This window comes from Nelumbo lutea, chromosome 7, assembly GCF_056320005.1.
Source record: "Nelumbo lutea isolate HS-2025 chromosome 7, American lotus-T2T, whole genome shotgun sequence".
NCBI lineage: Eukaryota > Viridiplantae > Streptophyta > Magnoliopsida > Proteales > Nelumbonaceae > Nelumbo > Nelumbo lutea.
Window position 1 is genome coordinate 60824097 of NC_142690.1, and position 24376 is coordinate 60848472.

At 38.6% G+C, this 24376-nt stretch overlaps 1 protein-coding gene across 4 annotated transcripts in view; it reads left to right on the plus strand.

Moving 5' to 3' along the window:
* LOC148846643 (Transducin/WD40 repeat-like superfamily protein) overlaps window positions 1-24376 on the plus strand; it is a 61744-nt gene that overhangs the window by 25078 nt on the left and 12290 nt on the right. For all 4 annotated transcript variants that reach the window (XR_016102244.1, XR_016102243.1, XM_088955035.1 and 1 more), the window contains exons 5-8: window positions 7020-7253; window positions 7440-7618; window positions 21292-21392; window positions 24120-24293. Coding sequence is in view for 2 of the 4 variants with exons in the window: in XM_088955035.1 (XP_088811161.1) it covers window positions 7020-7253; window positions 7440-7618; window positions 21292-21392; window positions 24120-24293 (688 nt within the window). In the remaining 2 variants the exon portion in view is untranslated. The remainder of the gene's footprint in view (window positions 1-7019; window positions 7254-7439; window positions 7619-21291; window positions 21393-24119; window positions 24294-24376) is intronic.

Consider the following 24376-nt stretch of genomic DNA (forward strand, 5'->3'; position numbering starts at 1 on the left):
CTTTGAGCTTAAGGAGACACTTCTAGCCCACAAGACATTTACATGGTCAAATCTCCAATCCAGGCCCATCTACTCCAAGTTGGATAGGCTCCTGTTCTCTTTGGACTGAGAAGAACATTGGGGGAACTTGGCTTCTAGAGCTCACCCTAGGGTGACCTCTGATCATTAGCCCATAGTGATAGTCAAGGAGCAAAGGAGTGGAGGACCTGCCTCTTTTAGATTTGAAAATATGTGGTTACTCCATCCTGGGTTTACCAATAGAGTAAGGGAGTGGTGGTATGAATGTAACCCAATGGTGGAATGGGAGGGGATGAGATTCCATAAGAAATTACAATTTTTGAAAGCAAAGATCAAGGAGTGGAATCTTTTGGAGTTTGGGAGGATGGAAGAAAGAAAGAGAGTTTTGATAGACCAACTTGAAAGCCTTGGCTCTAAAGAAGAAAGTGGAGAATTTGGAGAGGAAGACAATGAACTTAGAAGATGTTTGAGAAGACAGTTAGAGGAATGCCTACATAAGGAGGAAATAAGCTGGAGGCAAAAATCTCGGTGTAAATGGTTGCAAGAGGGAGATAGAAACACTAGGTATTTTCATTCTTTGGTAGATGGAAGGAGGAGGAACTTTATTTCAAAATTGGTAGTAGATGGAGTTGAGTTAATACAATAAGAGGAGATAGCCGGGGCATGTGTAGAGCACTTTAAATTCATTCTAAGAAGGCCTGTAAGTAGAGGGGTGTGGGTAGAAGGATTGGATTGGCCAGATGTAGGGGTGGATAGTAGGAGAAGGTTGGAAAGAAGGTTTGAATTGGAAGAGATCAAGGAGATTGTATTTTCTATGGATAAAACAAAAGCTCCAGGGCTGGATGGGTTCACAATGGCTTTTTATCAGGACTGTTGGGATATCTTGAAAGATAACCTTCTGTTGGTTTTTGAGGAGTTTCATTGGAGAGGAATTGTTAAATAGGGTGTGAACTCCACCTTTATAGCTTTGATTCCAAAAAAGAAAGATGCTTCCCACCCAAAGGACTTTAGGCCAGTCAGTTTGGTAAATAACTTATATAAGATTTTTGCAAAGGTGTTGTCTTTGAGATTGAAGGAGGTATTGCCAGATATCATTGCACAAAATCAAGGAGCTTTTGTGAGTGGAAGATAGATAGATTACTGATCAAATCCTCATTTCTAATGAGAGTGTGGAGAACTTCAAGAAGGATAAAAAGAAGGGAGTGGTCTAAAGTTGGATTTGGAAAAGGCTTATGACTTGGTGGACTGGGAATTTTTGAAGAAAGTTATGACCAAATTTGGGTTTGGGGCTAGATGGTGCAAATGGATCATGGGTTGTGTTCGGAATTGTCATTATTCAGTGCTAGTGAATGGGACGGCGGTAGATTTCTTTCCAGCCATTAAGGGTATAAGACAAGGAGACCCCCTATCTCCTTTCTTGTTCATACTAATTGCCGATGTTCTGGGGAAATTGATTCACAGAGCAGACTCTAGGAGTTTCATTAGAGGTTGGAGAGTTGGAAGGGAGGAAACCTCCCTCACTCACTGTTTGCTAATGATACAAATCTGTTTTGTGAGGGGGGTAACGTGAGTTTCATTAGGAACATGAAATTGGTGATGCAACTCTTTGAGCAAATGTCAAACTTGAAGTTGAACTTTGGGAAAAGCTATGTAGTGGGTGTGAATATGGAGGAGGGAGAGATTAGGAAGAGTGCAAAAATGCTAGGGTGTGAAGTTTCAGGTTGGCCATTGAACTATCTAGGGTTGCCATTAGGTGATAACCCTAAGAGAGAGAGCTTTCAGAACCCGGTGGTGGAAAGATTTGAAAAAATACTTGTCTCTTGGAAAAAGAATTGCCTTTCTCTTGGTGGAAGGACTGCACTGATTAAGGCCACGCTAGCAAACTTACCCATTTATTTCCTGTCAGTGTTCAAAATCCCAGTGAAGGTTTTTAGCAGATTGGAGAGGATGATGAGAGATTTCCTTTGGGAGCCGAAAGAGGAGAAGGGGGATCATAGAGTTAGTTGGGAGGTGGTGACCAGGAGTAAAAACTGTGGTGGCTTGTAGCTTGGGAACATTAGAAAAAAGGAATATGGCTCTTCTGGGGAAGTGGTCGTGGAGGTTCCCATTGGAGCAGGAGAAGCTATGGGATAGAATAGTGTCAAGCATACATGGGCTGGACCACAATGGATGGGATGCTGTAATCAGAGTTAGGACCACAAGCATTTCACCTTGGAAAGCCATTCATGATCTGCTACCAGTATTCTCCCCTCTTATCAGGTATGATTTGAATTCAGGTAACTCCATAAAATTTTGGGAACAAACTTGGGTGTGGAAGCCCCTCTAAAGGACCAGTTTCCTTCTTTGTATGCTCTATCTGATTTTAAAAATGAGCTAGTTTCTTCTTTCATCACCCCTTCCTCTTCCAATTTTGGACTGAACCTGGGTCTGAGAAGGGCTGTGAGAGACTCAGACCTCAACAGTATTTCGAGCCTCCTCGAACTTCTTGATAATGATTTCTTAGACCCCACCAAGGTGGACTCTAGAATTTGGACCCCTACCCCCACTGGCTTCTTTTCTTGTGCTTCGTTCTTCAAAGTCTTAAGCCAGTTCACCAATCCTGTAACCCCCCTTTCCCTGTTAATGAGGTTTGGTGTAGACCAATTCCTCGTAGGGTTGGTAGTTTTTGTTGGGAAGCCTATTTGAAAAGATTCAACACTGGTGATCTGCTCCAAAAGAAGAGACCCAATACTTGCTTGTCACCTCATTGGTGTGTTCTATGCAAAGCAGATGGGGAGACTGGTTTTCACCTACTGGTGTCTTGCCAATTTGCGAAGTCAATTTGGGAGTGGGCTTTTTCTCTCTTTGGATGTAGTTGGAACCCTCCATCAGACATGCATAGCCTTTTCTCCCCTTCTTTTTTTAGGTGGCGTATGAAAAGGGGAAGGACTATGTGGAGAGGATTGAGGGCTGCAGTATGCTGGTCATTATGGGAAGAAAGAAATTCCAGGATCTTCTCAGAAGTTGAGAGAGGGGCGGAAGAATTGAGGGCTATAATCCATATTAGGGCTGTATAGTGGCTGAAATCCTTGGAGCTATTCACAGATTACACAGTGGATGACATATTGAGGAAGTGGGTGAGATTGCAAACTACACATAGACCAATTCAGTAATGAGTGTGTCTTGGACCCCCCCCCCACCCCCACCTGCTGGATTCTTAAAACTAAACTTTGATGGGAGTAGTAGGGGGAATCCTGGACAATCAGGGATTGGGGGTGTTTTTAGGGATGAGAATGGGGTCATTTCTGCCTTGTTCTCAGGCCCAATTGGAGTGGGTGACTCCCTTAGAGCTGAGATCTTTGTAGTTATGGAAGGAGTCCAGAAAACTCATAATTGAAGGGGATTCAGAGGTGGTGATAAGGTGGCTGAATAAAGACAACAATGGCTTATGGAATTACAGCAATGAGAGGAGGAAATTTAAGTGGCTTGTGCAGGAGATGGAAGTTAAGATGAGCTGGGTTAAAAGATCAGCTAATTCCTTAGCTGATGGATTAGCTAAACAAGGGGTAGAAAGGGATTCAATGTTTTGGGCTAAGCTGTAATTTTATTGTTTCTTCCAATATTCCTGTTCTTTTTCTTTTCTTTCTTGAGGGCCCAAGTTGTATTTGGAAGATAAGAGTGTTTGTCTTCCTTTTTGTAATTATTCTTATGTTGAATTAATGAAATTGTTATTGAAAAAAAAAAAAGAGAAGCTAGGGACTGAAAATTCGAAGTACTCAGAGTGGATAGAAGAAGATGCATAGATTTAGAGTTGGTTGTGGAATTCTATGGAGACCAAAATCAGCAGCACACTTATTTTTCTAGGCACATCTAAACAGATTTGGGATCAAGCGAAGAGGATGTATTCGGGTAGCAATTATATCACTCAAATATATCAGTTGTTTCAATCAATTTCTAGTGTACAGTAGGGAGATAAGTCTCTTGAAGGCTATTATTCTGATATGGTGAATCTTTGTGAAGAATTAAACATTTACCAACCTGTTGCTCGTGATGTTACAGTTATGGAAAAGTAGAGGAAAAAGCTATATGTTGCTAACTTTCAAGTATCAAACCTGAATATGAATCAGTAAGAGCCCAAATTCTTGGGAGTACAGAGTTACCTGATCTGAAGGATGTGTTCTCTAGACTTCTAAGGGATAAGTTATTTGAATCTACTCCTTTATTAGATCAAGCTGCCGTTGTTACTTGTGGAAGCGGTAGTCGAGGTGTATATGGTGGAGCATGTGGAAGTGGTGGACGTGGTCGGCCTGAATCATATGGTGGTAGAGGTGATATTGGAGGTAAAGGTGGTCATGGTCGTGGAAGCAATACAACTACCAAATTTTGCAGTCACTATGGGTTAGAAGGTCATACCATTGGAACTTTAGACTTGTGTGGAGTTCGGTTTTGTTCACATTGCTATTGTGAGGGCCATATAGTCGAGTATTGCCATTTGTTGAAGAAAACAAGGAGTTATGCAAATCAAACCACTTATCATGATGGAATGGACAATACGTCTTTATAGACTATTGCTACAGATAATCAACGAAAAGGGGAAACTATAACCATCTAGAAGGAAGAATATAATCGATTGATTATAGCTACATCTTCATGCATTGCTACTCTTCCTCAGACATTAGGCACTGGCTCCACCTGCCTTCTTTCTACCACATCTCCATGGGTCATTGACTTAGGAGCTATCAACCACATCATAGGTACTCCATCTGCTTTTACCCAACTTCGTTCTTCACCTTCTATCCAACATGTTACCCTTGCTAATGGATGTACATCTTCAGTTAATGGAATTGAAAGTATTAGTCCAACTCCACAACTTCCTTTAGCATCTATACTTTATGTTCCTCAATTTCCTTTTAATCTTATGTTTGTGAGTTAATTGACCAAGGCACTAAATTTCTCTATCACCTTTTTTTCTTCCTATTGTGTGTTTCAGGACCTTTAGACGAAGAAACAGATTGGTGGAGGACATGGGTCCGGTGGTCTCTACTACCTACAGGGTGGCTTAGGCAACACCGCTCTTCAATCATCATCTTCAGATGTGTCACCTTTCCAGTAGAGTCTTCGTGTTCTATTTCCTTCAATACCAGCCAAAATTAGCTTTTAGTGTGATGCATGTCAGCTTAGCAAGCTTCATTTGGCTACTTTTTCCTCCTTGAGCCATTAGTCGTATGTCTTAACTTTTCAATTAGTTCATTTAAATGTTTGGGGTCTGTGTCCTACTGTGTCATATTTGGGGTTTAGGTACTTTGTTACTTTTGTTGATGATTTCTCTAGAGTCTCTAGGTTATTTTTGTTAAAGGAAAGATCTGAGTTATTTTTTGTATTCAAATCTTTCTTTATGGAAATAAGAACTCAGTTTGGATTTAATATATTTGCTATTCAATTTGATAATGCAAAGGAATATATGTCTTTTCCCTTTATTGATTTCTATAATGAGCATGGTATTCGACATCAAACCTCTTGTGTTAATACACCTCAACAAAACAGTGTTGCTGAATGCAAGAACCACCATTTATTAGAAGTGACTCGAGCACTTCTCATCTAAATGAATGTTCCCAAAACTTACTGGAGTGATGTTTTGCTTACTACTTGCTATCTTATTAATTGGATGCCCTCATCAGTTTTACATATATATATATATATATATATATTTTGATCAGTAAGAGAAAAGATTTTATTATTATCAATTTCAAGTATTACATTGGATTTACTTGAGGAGGCGGGTGTGTTGGGGTGTAACTGGTGGCTACACCAATGAATCCAAACACTAAACTTACATCAGATCAGGGGGAGATGGTTGAAGATCCTGGATAATATAGGAGATTGGTTGGGAAGCTGAATTATTTGACTATTATTCTTCTAGATATTTGTTTTGTTGTTGGGGTGGTAATCTAGTTCTTGAGCTCTCCCCGTGTTCCTCACCTTGAAGCAATGTTTAGAATGATAATATATCTCAAGGGTTCACTTGGTATGGGAATTGTTTATAGAGATAATGGTCACTTGACTGTATTAGGTTTCATGGATGTAAACTGGGTTGGAGATCACTGACTGATAGGAGATCAACAGCAGGGTATTGTACTTTCCTAGGTGGAAACTTAATCTCCTGGAAAAGCAAGAATGAGAATGTTGTTGCAAAGTCAAGTGCTGAAGCTGAGTATAAGGCTATGAGTCAAGCAAGTGGGGAGTTGGCGTGGCTTAAAAGTCTTCTTCGTGAAATTGGGATACCTGTTAAACTGCCTATGCATTTACATTGTGATAATCAAGCAGCAATCTATATGGCCTTAAACCTTGTTTTTCATGAGAGGACAAACCATATAGAGGTGGATTGTGATTTTATTAGAAAGAATGTTCAAAGTTGTGATATCAACACCCCTTTTGTGAAAACTGGATACCAGTTGGCTGATTTGTGGACTAAAGCTTTAAATTGATCTTGTATTGATTTCATTACTAGCAAGCTTGGTCTATATGACATATACACGCCAGCTTGAGGGGGAGTGTTGAGGAGAGTAGATTTCTTGTATTTGGGGCAGTGGGATGGCTTAGTCTTTCCTTTCTTTTACTAAGGGTACTCCTGTCCAGAATTTATCATAAACAGGGGTATTTATGTAAACACATCATTATTTATATTAATCTAAGTAGTGGGCCAACTGGTTAAGAGGGCTAGATCCTTCTAATCTACTCTCTAATCAGTTTGACTGGGTTCTCTTCTCTCAAGCCTTTTTTTTCTTCTTTTTCTTTCTCTTCCTTTTCTTCTCTCTCCTCTTTTCTTTTCTTTCTGGTTTGGTGCCTTTTATTACTGTTTGACTGTGGTTACCGTGTTTTCACATCTTTTTTTTTTTTTTTCCTTTTTCATCAATATCTTATGATATTCTGTCTCTATGAAGTTGCATAGAAATGCACATATGGGACTTTTTTTTGTTGAGAACACTACAATCTGTTTTTATTAAAGGATCATACTTTTGCAGTCTTTTTGAATTTGGAAGAGCTGGACAACTTTTTGACTATGGAGTAAAATGCATGCCAGATTGTGTCTGGCCTCTCACTATGGAGAACCAATCAGATTGCAGTGAAGCACCAGGACATCTTTGGAGACCAACAGGTGCTTTGACTCTTATGCCGTCATGTATATCTTGTATAAAGAGGAGTGGAAAGCATTACATGGATACAGCTGATGACAATTCAGTCATCCAGAATGCTTTGTATCCAGGAACAACACATGCATTTTATGAACTGTGATTTCTCTATTCCTTTGCAGCTGTACTTCCATACATATTTAATTAGGTAATAGGCATTATAACATCTTTCTGGCTGTTTCTTATACTTGACAATTTTCATTTGCTTTCTTTCATTTTATTGCAATTGCAAAACTTGACATCAAGAAATAGGATAACCACTTTGGGATCGGAAACATCTGGTGGATCCATCTTTGTCCTGAATCTTAGTGAACCATTAGAGTTAAGTCCAAGTATTCCTGTTCTAAGGAGAAGGCTTTTTGAGGTTGCTTCATTGAATTGTACAATTTGGACTGCTGATTGCAACTCCAATGGGACTGAAGCAATAGTAGGTAAGTTCTATAGCTAATAGTTTTTATCTGATTATGTGTTATTTACCTTAAAATATTATCTTATTTAGGATATTTTCTCTTCTCGTGTGATAATTGTTGCAAATTTTACCTTTTTCTTTCCAAGCAGTAATTAACATCTGTACCCATGTTGGAAGAAAACCAGATTCAACCCCTCTTACCATTCTCTAGTGTTTTCTATCATTTTATAACTCATGCATGTGCTGTTTTTGTGTCAAGCAACACTTCTAATAACATGGGTATCACAAAGATCAGATTTGAAGTGTAGTAGTGGGAAAATGAGAAGGGATAGTGGATAGAATGAGGTAAAAGTGGATTAAGATGGTCTGCAAATGTGCATAGTGAGAGGAAATAAACTGTCAAGTCAATTGAGGTACTTCATCTCTGGTGTTCAGGTATAACAAAGAAAAATGGAATAATCATAAAAAATAATAAAAAAATATGGATATTCACCAATAGGAGCTATGTGATATGATCTTCACACATGAATACGAACAAGCTCAAAGGGAACAATAGAACTTTTTTTATTAAAAGAAACATGTTTCCACAATATTTGACTAATCGGCAATTTTCACAATGTAAATTAGACATCCTAATAGAAGCAAATAAAGAAGGAAACGACTAACTCAAAGTATAGAATGACAAATGATCCAGTCGAGCATGTTAAAGCATAACCTGATGACAACATTGGTTCTTATGCTCAAGTTCTGAATTTACTCTTTATTCTTCCTCACTTAAAAACTTGAGGATGGCATTTACTTTTTTGAACCAGAGGAGAATGATGCAGATATGGAAGCAAGGAAAAAAGCAAGAGAATTAAGTTAGCTTTTCTATTCCTATACCGATTGCAGAATTTTTGGGTTATAGGATATTGGCACTGTTTAAGTTTTTGTATTTATTTTCTACTTGTGGGTGTCTCGACGATAGATTTTTGTTTTTTTTTTCGAAATTACAATTTATGATAACTTTGGTAACTTTTGGACTTACCATTTATGGTAGTTCTCTTAATTATTATTTTTATTAAACTTGTAGTTTACTGTTTTCGGTAATTTCTGGTGTCTTTAAATTAAAGTAGTTTTAGAAAAATGTTATTAGAGTTGTTTAGGAGTTGGAGTCCTTTTTAAGTGTCCTAATGGGTTACTTGTGGATATGTCTTGGTTTTAAATCAATTAGGAGTTCTTGTGGATGACTGCAAAAGAAAAATGTCTTACCAAGGAAATGGTGATAAGGAGGGATTTCAGCCTATCAGATGTGATTTGTCCTTTGTGTAACATGGTGCCAGAATCAGCAAATCATCTTTTCATCCACTGCAGCTTCTCGTCAGTGGTGTGGCAGCACTTTCTTAGAGCGATAAATCTGAGTTGGTGCTGGCCAGAATCAATCCCCTCTGTTCTTCAAGGGTGGAGAGTCCAAGGAATGTCCAAAGAAGGGAAGCTAGTGTGGTCTGCTATTCCAGCTGCAGTTTTGTGGGCAATCTGGTTAGAAAGGAACAACAGGATATTTGAACAGAAACCCAAGTCTGAGGCTGGGGTGATTTACTGTGTAGTGGAAGAGCTGTGGAGCTGGTTGTCTATTTCTGATGTGTTTTAAGATGTGTTTTGCACCGATTCTTTTTTGAGGGTGAATTTCTTTGGGGTGCTTTAATGCTGTTTGTATAGCCTCTTGTACAGAACTTATACTGTTTGGTACTCAATACAATACTTTACCTTTAAAAAAAAAAGCAGTTTGTTTCGGGTCAGTTTCCTAGTCCAAATCAGAGCCTGTAAAGGGACATCCGAGTTAGTGTCTTTAAATTGAGTCAATGTAATTGGAGACTTGGAGTTTGAGGAGAGTTATTTGATGAAAGAAAGATTGGTTTAGTGAATTTTGGTTGTTTCCAGAGGTTTGTTCTCTTTTTTTCCTCTCTCTCATTTCTTCTTTTAAGCAACTTGTTTCTTGGCTGTTTACCCTAACAGCAAGAGTTCTTCTCTTTCTTCTAATTTCTTTCTCATTCTTTTGGTAACAATAAGCACTCCAATTGTTTCTCCATTCATATCCTTCATCTCTCACCCACAACTTTCATTCGCCCCCCACAGAGTGCACAACCAGATCCTAAGTTGGTAGGACCCCTTCCCTTCTTACATCTACTCCTTCGAACCTATCAAGCCATGCTCTAGGTGACTACTTTAAGCCATATAATGTTTTCCTCCACCAATATCACTATAGAACCCTATTGGCAGATCCATATATACCTCTTCTTACAAATCCCCATTAAGGAAGGTGTTCTTAACATCAAGTTGAAAAAGTGGCCAAGGATATATAGCAGCTAAGGAGAGGACACAAAGAGAGCTCATCTTAGTTACAAGAGCAAAAGTCTCCAAATAATCAACCTTATAGGTTTGTGTATATCCTTTTGCAACTAACCTTGCCTTGTACCTTTCTATACTACCATCAACTTTATACTTCGTAGTATATACCCATCTACACCCCATAGTCTCCTTGTCAACAAAAAAATTAGTGATCTTCCAAGTCTGATTCTTAATCAAGGCCTCCATATCGTCCTCTATAGCTTTCTCCCATTCAAGTTTAAAGAGAGCCTCACTAACAGCCTTGGGAGACATAGAAGTGAGGGGTCAAGAAAGCACAATATGATGGTGAAAGAGAACTGTATGAGAGATAATGGGAGATGCAATGTGCAGTGGTGGTGGTACACTGTCTCTTACCCTTATGGAGTGCAATGGGGAGGTCTAGGTCATTAGGTACAAGTGTATCATTGACAACTATAGAGGTAGGATCATCAAAAGGGATAATAGGCATACTTGGATCCATGTTTGGAGAACCAAAGTCTCAGGAGCAACAGAGAGTGGTGTAGGTTCTCCGGGAACATTATTGGGCTCTCTTGGAGCATCAGAATCACCCCTTCTGAACTAGAACACTATGAAGAGGCATGAAGAGGTAATGCCAAAGGAACATGAGAAAGGAAAGGAGTAGGAAGAGGAAGAGGGACAACACTCTCATCACCAAAACACTCCCCTTGAGGGGAAACACTAGAAATGAAAGGACTGGACTTGTAAAAGGTAATATCCATAGTGCTGATAAAATAATAAGGTAACATCCATGGTAATATATCGATTCCTAAACATTAGATCATAACAGCAATAATCCTTCTAATTTGGACATACCCAAGGAATACACATTTCTTGGCTTTAGGATCAAACTCAGAGTGGTGAGGTCAAAGAATATGAACAAAGCAAGTACACCCAAAAACCTACAAAGGAATATGAATTATCTCCCCCTTAGGAAACAATACACCAAAAGGATCCTTAAAACCAAGGATATAAGAGGGCATACGGTCAATTAAAAACATTGAAATTACATCCTCCCAAAAATGAACATGGATGATGGTAGATACCAAAAGACTCTTGGCCACCTCTACAATATGTCCATTTTTTCTCTCAGCCACTCCATTTTGCTGAGATGTGTAAGCACAACTACTCTAGTGAACAACTCCATACACCAAAAGGTAGGATGCTAGTTTTTTTTTTTCTCAAAGGATTTTCTAGCATTGTCCAACTTGAAAAACCTTAATCTTCAACCCAAACTGTGTGAGAACCATCTAGTGAAACTGTTGAACCAAAGAGGGAACGTCATCACGAGAACACATCTACAATTCTAGGAATTGACAAATTCACACTCCAAACTAGGCATCTTAATTGACTCAAACAACTGAGGAAACAACAAACACAAGGAACTAAAAGACAAACGACCTAAACGATTATGCCGTAACATAATCTGATTAACTAACTTTGGTCCACTCTCTATTTCTCACATAATGGCTTTGGTAGCTGGGAAATGCATCTAGAAGGTAGGTCCCATTCACTTCACAACCATTCCAATCGTTTTTCTTGACTCTAGATTCCGGAAAACACAAGTAGGGAAAAAGGTTACAGTTCAACTTTTTTGTTAAATTACTCAGATGAGATTGTTATGCAATTTGGGGACATACAAAATAGAGTGTAGGGTAAAATAGTGTTAGATATTTACAGGGGAACCATTAGAAATGGAGACTTTGTCTCTATCAAAACACAACTGATAACACAATTGATATGAGGAAAAAGAGACAGTACACTAGTCACATGCTCAGAAGCTCCTCATTCTATTATCCAAGGAGATCCCTCCTTACCTAAAGTAGAAACATAGCTGGCTAGTGGCATGTGTATTACTTGTATGTGCAAAGGAAGTAGAGTGACCAACTGCAAAGTCCCCCTCCCCTACTCCAACTTGGCTCGAACTGCTGCTGCAGCAATAGACTCTAAGGAAGCAAAGGAAAGGGAACCAAAAGACTCATCTGTTACTACTACATTAGCATTCCCCATCTTATTTCTGAATTGGGCAGGAATGATATTAGGATGAAGCTTCCAACATGTATCTCTAGTGTGCTTGGGCTTTGTTAGAGTAGGATATAGAGGGGTAGTTTTGTCATTTTGCTTTATGTTAAGAGTGTGGTGTAATATCTGTTATACCCTGGGTTAAGTGTTGTGTCCCACACTTAAGTGGGGGCGCAATTGTCTTTATGTTTTAAATTAGAAACCTATAAATAACAATCTGTCTGACTAGAGAAACGCACCAACCTTTCTTTTTTACTTCTCTTCTGTTCCTTCTATTCTTTCTCTCTTTTTTCTTTTTCTCTGTTATTCTGGAACTAAAACTAGTTCATATCTGAATTTGGTCATGGTATCAGAGCCACTATAATCAGTTCATATCTACCCAGATTTTTTTTTTCTTTTTCAGCGCCATTTACCCTAGGTTTCTGCAGATTTCTCATCTATCACTTGGAGGTTGGCAGAATGGCTGAAAAGGAGTGATAGTTTTCTTCCTTTGGAGGTTTCCATGCCTCTGGTTGCTGGTGCAGTGGTTGGTAGAAAATCCTCTAATTGATGGATTGAAGAAGGCTGTTTAAGTAGTGTAGTGGACTGACAAGTGCAGGTCTGATTTGTGTGATTCAAATAGGTGGGTTGAATGGGTATTACAGTGTTGCAGACCTAGTGCTATGTGTGTGAAGTGTATTTGGGTGGGTTTGTGGTGTTGAAAGTGAAGAACAACAGTGACTATTATTGCTGAAACCTGTGACAGTAGATGTTTCAATAATAACCAGCCATTAGTGTGCAATGTGGTGATTGTGAGGTGGTGTGACATATTAGATTTTTTTTTTTTTTTTATGGCAGCAATGGGAGACAACAATGAACACAAGGCTAGTGTTATGATTCCCCCTGATTACCTGAGTGTGCATATGACATCTATTAAATTGAATGGTGAGAATTATGTGCCTTGGGCTAAAATCTGTTGAAGTTTTTCTAAGAGCTAAGAAAAAGGTGAAGCATGTGAAAGAGGAAAAACCCTCAGTTGATTCTTAGGGGTATAGTGAGTGGGAACAAGAAGATGCACGGATTGTTACATGGTTATGGAATATCATGGAACCCAAGATTAGTATGAACTTTATGTTCTTAGATACAACCAAGGAGATTTGGGACCATGCAAAGAAGCTTTACTTTGGACAAGACAATACTACTAGAGTATTCCAGATTTACCAAGAGTATTTTAATCTACAGTAGGATAATCGAAGTCTTGAGGAGTATTATGCTAGCATGAGGAATCTTCGTAAATGTGTATCATCACCATACATTTGATGTTAAAATTCAGCAACAACAGAGAGTAACAACTTGATGTAACCAGATTTTTAGTAGGGTTGAAATCTAAATATGAACCGATGAGAGTACAAATACTTGGTGGGTCTGTCCTTCCCTCTCCTGAAGAGGTGTTTGCCCATCTTTGGAGGATTTCTGTTGGACCTACAAAGAACTTTACCATATTTGACAGCTCTGCTTTTGTAATGACAAGAGGGGGAGGTCGCAGAGGTAGAGGAGGAGCTTGGGGAATTTAGCCAGGTGGTGGTGGTGGTTCCATGTATAATCATGGTGGTGGGTGTATTGGAGGTCGAGATTCAGGGGGAGCCTGTGGTAGAGGATGTAGTAGTGGTCCAAGGAAGTATACACACTGTGCAATGGAGGGACACACTATCAACTTTTGTTATGATCTACATGGCCCACCTTCAACCTGGGCAAATCATGCAGTGGCTAATGGTGGTGGTACGAGACAGGAAATTCAGCAAGTTGATCAAATACCTTCTACATCTACAAATGCCTCCGGGAAAGAAATGATGAGTGTTCCACGTGATGAGTGTGAGTGGTTCCTCTAGGCTACTTCTCAATAGAATACAACTACTCTTGCTCACTTAGGTATAGTTTGTTTGGCATCCAAACCTTCCCATTGGATTATTGAATCTTGAGCTTTTGATCATATGACTGAGACCCCAATTGTGTTTTCTTCCTTTTCTTAGTCTTCTACTTCATACATTGTTACCCTTGCTAGTAGCTCCACCTCTTCCATATGTGGTATTGGTAATGTTGACATAGATTCATTATCCTTGTCTTTAGTTTTTTATGTTCCAAAATTCTCTTTTAAAAATCTCAAGATGGGGATGAAGATTGGTGGAGGGCATGAAGCCGATGGACTATATTACCTTGACGGTGGTGGTTCATCAACAACTTTTTAATCGTTTCTTTCTCCTCTATAGTGTCACTTCAGGCTTGGTCATCCGTTCCTTAAGGCACTTAAGCATAGTTTTCAAGGCGCCAAGGCAAGGCTGGGCATCAGGGGGGTGCCTTGTCGCCTAGTTGCCTAGGCGGGTGCCTAGGTAATGGATTTTTTTTAATATAGAAAACATAGATCCTAGGATAGTTTCCTAAGTACCATAGTTTTATTTCCTTAACAATTATTCATAATTTTCATAAGAAAAGTATAGAGTTCATGTTAAAGTATAGAAAATCAACATATTTATGAGAAGAAAAAATAAGGAAAAGAAAATTCAAAAAATATAGGGGCTGTACCCTTATTTTTGTTATAGAAAATGTGTTGATTAGACAAAATTTTAAGTTCTTCCTTGCTTATTGATTAAATCCTAACAAATAAGAAAATAATAAAAACAAATTAGTATATAAACACACAAAATGAATATTTTAGTTTAATAGTGCCTACTTTATAATTATAATGTCAAAAAATAAAGAATAAAAAAGTATTTTACAATACATAGTACAAACTTGGCGATTAGGCGAGCCGAGCCTCAAAGGGCGCGTTGTTGCCTTGACAACTATTGCACTTTAGTTACTTGTTCCGTGATTAAGTTGTCTTTCTACTATGGATTATGAGTCACATTAATATGAGAAACACCATTGTGTTCGTTTGAGTCCTAAGGTTGATATTCATATGTTGAGTCCTTTTTCTTTGGTCCATGCAGACATTTGGGGTCCTAATAAAATAGTGTCATACAATGGTTACAAATACTTTGTAATTTTTGTCAATGATTATTCAAGGATGATGTGGCTTGAAGGGATGGGAGATCCATCATATGGATGGCCGAACCCTGCAGGAGGGTTTTAAAAAATTTCTTTACTCCCATCCGGGAATCCTATTCTCAATTTAGAAAACTGCATTTTCAAGGTTCGTTCTTGTAACCAAGCCAAACTAAATCTGAAACCAAATTAAGGGAGGGATATACTTGATACGGAATCCACGCAAGAATGCTCCTCCCAACGTAGGTGTTCACGCCCAAAGAGAGTATCAAATCCTCCCTCCACTGAAGATGATACAACTTAGGGCGAGGTAGGATCAACAGGTAGTTCTTCACCAAGAACTAGTGATTCTTCAGCAAGAAACGAATAGGACAGTGAGCACAACTTCTAGATTGTTTCTTCTCGCAAGAAGCAATATCAAGATCCAATCTTGATCGAATCCAAAAACTGGAGATCGAATAGGGTGGGGTGGCAAGAGCAGGAAGAAAAAGAGCAGAAGGCATGAGCAGTCTAACTGTGTTGTCCTCTCTGTATTTAGCGAATGTGTCTTTGGAGGTTTGCCATGCTCTCTTATTTATAGCCTTAAAGAGAAAATTTCCTAATCTCATTAGGAGTTTCTTAATCCAAATCTTTTATTTGGATCTGGACGCTTTAAGTGATAAGGATAATCCCTTATCTTATCTGCAGATAAAGATCAACCTTCCTAATCAAATTATGAGTTCCTTTGATCCAAATCTTTATTTGGATCTGGACTCTTTAAGTGGATAAGGATAATCCCTTATCTTATCTGCTGATCCAAATCCTAGATCCGCCCCTATTTAATTGATCTAATTAACCTAGTTCGAAATGGGCTTTTAGGCCCATTAAGCTTTCAGGCTCACTTCCACTTTAATGCTGGCTAGCTTGGCTCTCTTTGTATGGTATGAAACCCTATCATTGATCTACACATCAGCCACATGGGTTCAGCCTAGCCTCTGTTACAAGACCTGGCCGAATTCACTACTGAATACAGTGAACCCCTAAGTCCATCACTATGGGCTCTCAATGGGCCCAACATTTACACTAAATGGTCATTGGGTCCAACCATCTTATGAAGGCCCAAGGACTGTGGGAAGATGCAAGATTAGCCCATTAGGTATAACCCTCAATGGTCTTACACTTAACCTCTTAGCCCATAATGATCAAACACTGCCCGACAAGAGGGGACCTCTCCCTTGGCTGTAAGGTGCAGTGCTGCACTCTCTACTCACATGGATCCCGAGAATTAAAACCTTTTGCAAACATTTTGAAACCATAATATATATATATATATATATATATATATATATATATATATATGTATGTATGTATGTATGTATATCTCTATATAAATATATTTTGCAAAACAAATTTCAACGGTTGAAATCAACTGCCGGCAGTGTAGGTTTTCATCAGAGAGTGCATCCCCGATCATTCACTTTGTTCGACAAAAGAGTTGATGCTGTCACTATGATCACCCACTCAGATGAATTCTTGGACTGTCCCAACATACCCAGGTTTTGACCCCCTCTATGGATCTCACTAATTGGCATATCAAAGACAGCCCAATCCGACACCTAGTGCAGCATCATAATCGAGTCTAGGGGTCAGGTGTAACATTTCAGTTTTGCCCATCTATCTCCAAGGTCCAGGGCAATACTGGAATTTTGGTCCGGTTCAGGGTTTCAAGAAAACCCACATTGCATGTACTTCAGGTCTCACCTTGACAGCTGAGACAAGCCACCCCAACCAACTTGGCGGCACATTAGTGTCAGCCTTGGTAGGATAAATCTCCCCAGATCTATCCAATGGCTGTGAAGATTCTAAACTAACACGAGTCTCATATGTGTCCAGTTTAAGGGTATTACGCAAAAACACACCATAATAACATGAATCAAATATGTAATTTATTCATTTACAATAAATGTCATAATGTACATCATGCTGATTGGAGCTAAGGGCATAAACTGTCTAACATGGCTTTATCTTGTGAAGGAAAGGAGTGAATTGTTTTCTCTTTTCCAAAAGTTCCATGCCGAAATTCACACTCAGTTTGCATGCACATTAAGATTCTTCATTTTGATAATGGATGCGAATATTTTTATACCCCTTTCTGGGAATATTTGGAACAACATGGCATTATCCATCAAACCTCGTGTACTTACACTCCTTAGCAAAATGAGGTGGTTGAGAAAGAACCACCATCTTTTTGAGACTACTCGGTCCCTTTTGTACCATATGAGTGTACCCAAACGTTTTAGGAGTGATGTTGTGCTTACATCTTGCTTCCTTATTAATCGGATGCCCATGTCTATTCTTGAAGGTCATTCTTCCTTCTGTGTTTTGTTCCCTACCTTGTTTCCTTTCCCTCTCACTCCCAGGTTTTTTGGGTGTGTGTGTTTTGTCTATAATCTTGGACCTAGATTGGACAAATTAGATGCACAATTTACTAAGTGTGTCTTCCTTGGCTATTCTAGGACCCAAAAAGGGTATAAGTGTTATAATCCAGTTTCCAATGTTCTTTTGTGTGTTCCGATGTTATGTTCTTTGAGTTTGTTTCGTTTTTCTTTAGGTCCAATGTCTCTCCTCTTTCTCCACCTCCACTTCCAATTCCTATCAAGCCTAAAGTGCAAGAAGTTGTTGATGAACCAGTGGTAGCAATTGGAGGTGGTGACATGGAAGAGCAAGAAGTGGACAGTGGTAACAAAAAGCAGTGCAGAAGCTGAATTTAGAGCCATGACACACCATGTGAACTAGTGTGGTTGAGAAACCTCTTACAGGAGATGGAGTACTCGATTGATACTCCTATGAAGTTATATTATGACAACCAAACTTCAGCCACATTTCTTCCTATCTAGTTTTTCATGAGAGAACAAAACATATAGAAGTTGATTGTCATTTTGGGAGAGAGAAGGTTGAGTTAGGGAAGAGTGGATTACATATGTAACAAGCTGGGGCTATATGACATATACTCACCAGCTTGTGGGGGAGTGTTAGAGTCTACTGTAGAGGGGTAGTTTGGTCATTTTGCTTTATGTTAAGAGTGTGGTGTAATATCTGTTATATCCCGGGTTAAGTGTTGGGTCCCACACTTAAGTAGGGGCATAGCTGTCTTTATGTTTTAAATTAGAAACCTATAAATAACAATCTGGCCGACTAGGGAAAGTTCTCTTCTCTAGTTTGAACCAGCCTTTCTTTTCTACTTCTCTTCTCTTATCTTCCTTCTATTCTTTCTCTCCTCTCTTTTTCTCTGTTATTCTGGATCTAAAACTAGTACAGATCTGAATTTTATCAGGCTTCTTGCAGTGATCACATATAACATCCTTTTTATCCTCCTTTTTGTTTTCACTACTACTATCCTTATCTCCACTAGGTTGAGGTTTTGTAGTACTAGCCAAAGCCAAAGTCTCAATAGCAGGATGCCTTAGCATAACATTCCCCGTACTCTCCTCCTAGACATAAGGGCATATGCTTGTGAGAGAGCCACACTATCACGTGATAGAGTATGTAACAATATCATATTCAGGTTTGAATCCAATTAAGAACTCAAAAACCCTGTTCTTCTCCACCAATTTTCGATAGCTTGTAACATCTTTAGTTCTTTCCCATTTGACCATCTCCAGATGGTCTATCTCCTACTACAAAGTCTTCAAGGTAAAGAAGAAAACTAGGAATTGGACTCAAAAACCCTGTTCTTCTCCACCAATTTTCGATAGCTTGTAACATCTTTAGTTCTTTCCCATTTGACCATCTCCAGATGGTCTATCTCCTACCACAAAGTCTTCAAGGTAAAGAAGCAAACTGGGAGAGGCTCATCTCCTTGTTTTGTAGTGGTCATCTTATTTCTTTAATTGGTAAACTTGGGCCACATATTGATTCTGTGAATAGGATTTTGTACCTCCATCCTAGATCTCCTTAGCAGTATTTGCCCACAGAAAGTTTCTACAAACATGGGGCAACATGGAACTGCACAGCCAAGTAATTACCAATTACCATATAATTCTCCTAAACCCATCATGCACGAGATGAATCAGTAGTCTCTGGCTTCTTCGTCTCACCCGTAATATACCCCAGTTTACCTCTTGCATTGAGTAGATTGGGACAACTCTAGGTAATTCATACCATTAAACTTTACAGTGGTAATTTGAATCCTGGCCATCTCTCCCATTCTTCCTAGGGACATACCAAACTCTCCCCCTGCCTTCTGTTCACTTCTAGACCCTTTCATTGATTTCAAACAATTTCAAGCAATAAATCCTTAAGGCGGAAAGAAATAAGAGACTTTCAGAGGGGTAAACAAGGCACAAAGGAACCATCATCTTTGGTCAAAAGGCTCCAAACAAAGAAGAAAGGCAACTGATTCTCAAGAAGGTTACTAATAACTTTCCAGCAACTATAGATCACCTTTAGCAAGTAGAAAATATCTTTAAAAGGAAAGAGCTAATAAAGACTGTCCAAGTAGGTCAGAGATCACTTATCTTGAACCTGCGAGAAAGAGAAAATAGGAGATTTGCGAATCCATCTCTCCAGGAACTCCAGAAATCTTTCTTGATGAAATCATCCTCTTTAGAAATCAAGAACAAAGGGAAGAAAAGCTCCAGAAATCTTTCTTGATGAAATAGCCACTTTAGATGATTGTTTACGAACCAGATTCCACCAAGAATCATAAATTTTTCTATCTAATCTTTCTTGACTTTGTTCTTTTGTCCAATATCTTCAACTGACTAGCAGCAGATCACCAAAATCTCCAAGGATTAGGCTTTTAACAGCAAACCAATTAGCCCTTTCTAAGCTCCCATGCAGTTGGCTGATCTCAAGACTGCATTAGAGAGCAATTCGAGAAGCCTTAGGAAGGCTCTGATACCAAGTAGGTGATTAAGAGCAAGAAAATATAAAAGGACTGAAAGAAATGTTTTTGGAGGAGAAGAGAGAAGAAGAAAGAAGGGAGAAGAAGAGGGGAGCCAAAAGTATCCTGGCGACCCCAATTAATTGTTATTTATACTTAACAATAAAAGAATGTACAAAGTATGCCCCTAGTAGGGCAACTAGTGCTAGCAACAATAGAAAACTAAACTAAAAACATAAGAGGGCCATATGGGCCAAGGCCCAATAACAATAAAGAAATAAAAACAATAATTTAAAGCAAGCAACTATCAACGTTCTATATGCATAGATTGGGATGTGAACAAATTGAGTTGATTGAGCATTCCCTATCTTAGCTTGGTCTCCCAGACCACAGTTGTCAAGACGACTAGGTGAGGCTAGGCGACCATGGGGCGCTCAGGCGCCTAGGCGATGGAAATTTGGAAAAGGGAGGACTGAGGAGATGATGATGATGATGAGTGGAGAATGGGAAGACTGAGGAGTATAGGGGTGGAGCCCCTGTTTTTTCGAAGAGAAAGAAAGGGAGGACCGGCAGGGCCCCTGTTTTTTCGAAGAGAAAGAAAGGGAGGACCGGCAGGGCCCCTGTTTTTTCGACTGAAATTTGGAAAAGAGGAAGAAGAAGAAGAAGAAGAAGAGTGCAGACTACAGAAAGGGAGGACTGGCGGACTGTTTTTTTTTTAAAAAAAAAGGAAAAAAATGTCTGAAGTCTGGAAAAGAAGAAAGAACTTACCTGCCGCTGCCGGAGTTGAGGTGCGATGGAGTTGGGCTGGGGCTTGAGCTTGAAGTGTTCGGTTTTCCTCCCTCTCCAATTGAACGAAGAAATGGAGATCAGATTAGTTGTATACTTGTCTTAATATTAAAATGATACCATGTAGCAGATTTATTTTAAAAGAATACAACGACCAATAAAATATCAAAACAATAGATTAAAAAAATAGTTTAATATATGTATGTAGGCACCCGCTTAAGTCTCTGGGCGGGCGCCTAGTATGCAATACCTGGGGCGTTTGGGCGAGGCGGCCAAGAAAAACCGCCTAATCGCCTGGGCGTTGCTTGACAACTATGTCCCAGACCATTGGCTCCACTTTTGCCTATAACATGGATAAAAGTTAGCACTAAGTTTTTTTGTTTTATTTTTCTTATAGAGTAGTCTGACCCATTAAAGCAAAAATGGTCTATCTCATGATTTTCAAGTTGTGTTGGTTGGTTTTGGCTAAGTAGTTGACAAAGAGTTTATTAGAACCCTTTTTCTTAATAATAAAGTGCACATGGAGGATAGATTTCTTATTTATTTGTGTAGATTTTTGTATTTATATTGAACTGTTACTCTTTATTTTATTATTTGTTTATTCATTCTGGGTGTAGGTACCAGTCTGGGAGCAGCCTTGGTAAATTTAGAGACTGGGGTGCCATCATGGGTATGCCGGAGCAAAAGTGATGTCTTCTCCCAACAATTTGATCAATCGGTAACATGGAGTAGTATTGAACATTCCTAGAGATGCATCTCTGTTTTGAAATTTTTTTTATTTTTATGGGTGATGCATTTTGTAAAACAATTTCTTTCTAAGTAACAGAAACAATGTTATGTTACAGAGTTCAAGTCATATACATGTTAATTACAGATAATGATAAAAACAAATACTGTATTTTCATGCAATTCTGATCCAAGCAGGGAAAAACTTGAGAATATCTTCATAGTTAATCAGCTTTTCATCTCTAGATGTGGCATTTATTAGGTGAATATTCATATCTTAGCAAATCTTCTTTTTTCTTTTACTATAAAAGAAGAAAATTTCTTCATGTTAAGTGCTATTAGGAGAGGAATCTGCAAAATAATGTATTTCATGGAGGCTCATCTATGTAGGGATGAAGATTATTTTAAGTTTGAAAAGCATGGAAATTAGACCTGCAAAGGTATAAAGGAATAGAAAAGAAGGAGAGAGAGAGAGAGAGGATAGTGGAGAAGAGAATATTTTGGAGAAAGAATCTTATAGTGACTGGTGGCACCTGCTCCTTTTATTATACTAGGGTGACATAATAAAGTAAAATGACTACAATACTCCTGTGCCTAAATGTATACATATTACCACACTCCCTGTCTCCCCCTCAGGTTGGGTTATAAACTTCAATCATCCCCAACTTGTTACGTAATTTAGTATGGCGCAGATAGTTCATACCCTTTGTGAATACATCAGCCAACTGATCTCTGGAGTTTACATATGCTGTACAAACTTCTGCCTTTTCAATCTTCTCCCTCATGAAGTGCTTGTCAATCTCTATGTGCTTATTTCGATCATGCAAGACAGGATTGGCAGCTATATTAATACTACCTTGTTGTAATGGTAGAGAGACATGGGGTCATCCACACCAAATCCTTACTCTTCCAAAAGGTTCTTGATCTACAACACCTCAGCTACACCATAGGCCATGGCACAATACTCAACCTCGACACTAAATTTTGCTATCTACCATTGAATGCTTCTTATTCCTCCATGTTATCAAGTTACCCCTAACAAAAGTACAATAACTTATAGTAGACCTATGACCATTTATTAATCTACCCTAATCAGCATTAATGTAAACTTCAGCTCTCATACGACCATGTTTAGAAAAAAAGGATATTTCTACCAAGATGTTTCCTTAATTTCCTAAGAACCGTTTCTACAGCAAGCAAGGTTTAGCTGAACGCGATGGCTGTTCAGCAGGCTGTGGAACCAATGATAAGGTTCCTAGTGATTTAAAAGGCGCACTAGGTGCACAGGCGAGGCACATTTTATGGTAGGTGCCCTGCCCAGGTCCAAGGTGCAGCCCATTCAAAAGGTGCATGCCTGGTGCGCCTTGCGCCTTAGCTTAGGCATGTGTCGAAGCTTCGAGAACCCCCTATTTGGTAATGCTGTCCATTCATTCATCTAATAAAATATCTTCTTAAAAGCAATTAAAACTATAAAATCATTATTTTTTGTGTGAATACTAAGAATTTAAGACCCTAACATGGACTTGTTTGGGCTTGCCTCGAGGGATGTGGCACAAAGGCGGCTCGTAGAATTAGGATTGTAATATGTCACATTAGGTACTTGATGTAATTGAGAAGAAAAAGAGATTGTGGGTTTTATATGCTTGAAAATGTCTTATATGTTTGATTTCATTTTTAAATTCTCATTTGAATATGCTTTACATATTATGTTTATGTATTTTAATTTTAGAGAATAGGATTTTTAAAACATTTATTTTAAAACTTAAGTTTATATGTTTATTAATATTAAGTTTTATAACTTTTTGATTTTTTTTTGCATTTCTTTGATTTTTTTGGCTTTTTTTTGAAATTTTGACTTTTTTTTTTTTATTTTTTAGCTTTTTTTTTTACATTGTGCGCCTTGCCTCAAAAAGGCGTGTGCCTCGCCTTGCGCCTCAGGAACAAAATGGCCCTTGTGCCTTTCTCTTTTAAAACACTAAAGGTTCCACACCAGTAATAAAATACATGGGACCCACACCTAGTGTAGATATCTTGTTCAATTACTAATCAAATTGGAGTCGGTATTTTTAGATCAAATGTTGGGAACACTAAGGTTTGGATAGCTTCTCCTAATGGCTTGTTCATTTGTGCCTCCTTTTTCAATAACCTTACTTTTTATAATACTTTAGGGGTAGTCTACTTGATGAAAGAGGTTTTGGAGTAAGCCTATTCTACCTAAGATTCAAGACATTTTTTTGGGAAATTTTATAAATATCTGTGATATGCTATAGAAAAGAAGGCCCAACAAATGACTTTCTCCTCATATGCGCAAGGAGCGTATGTAAAAATGTTTTGCAATGAGATGGTGAAATATTAATTTATTGAATATTTAGTGCAAGCATTGTAATCGAGAGTTGTAACCAATGGGAGGTCTCAAGAAGGGGGATGAGAGTTCTAATCACGATAGGGTTTACACCAGGGGTTGTCAGTTGGTCCATATTTGCAATTTTGTGGATTCACTGACTAGAGATTTTACAAGAAGAGGTCCCATCACCAATAGTGTAAGTTTGTTAATGATATGATACTGATTGATAAGAACAAAGCATAGTTTTTGAGGTGCCAAGGTGAAGCTATGTGACAGGGCACCTTGTTGCCTAGTTACCTAGTACATTCTACAAAGCACTAGGTAACAAAATGCATCATGTCAAATGGGGCTCATTCTATTTGCCTCTTATTGTAGGGAAATGTTGTTGTATGTGGACTTAGAAATGGAGCAATTGTGACAGTTGATGTTCGTCAAAGACAAGAAGCATTTTCTGCTAGACTTCCTAGACATCGAGTACCTTATTGTGCGGATAAAGGTTCTGAGGCTTCAAGTAGGAACTTCAAGAATGCAACTAAACAATGGTTTGAGGTATTTTAACCATGTCTCTTTATGGTTGCAGATATCTGAAATATCACTTTGACTTTGTTTTCCTTTTTCAATAGAAGGACCAT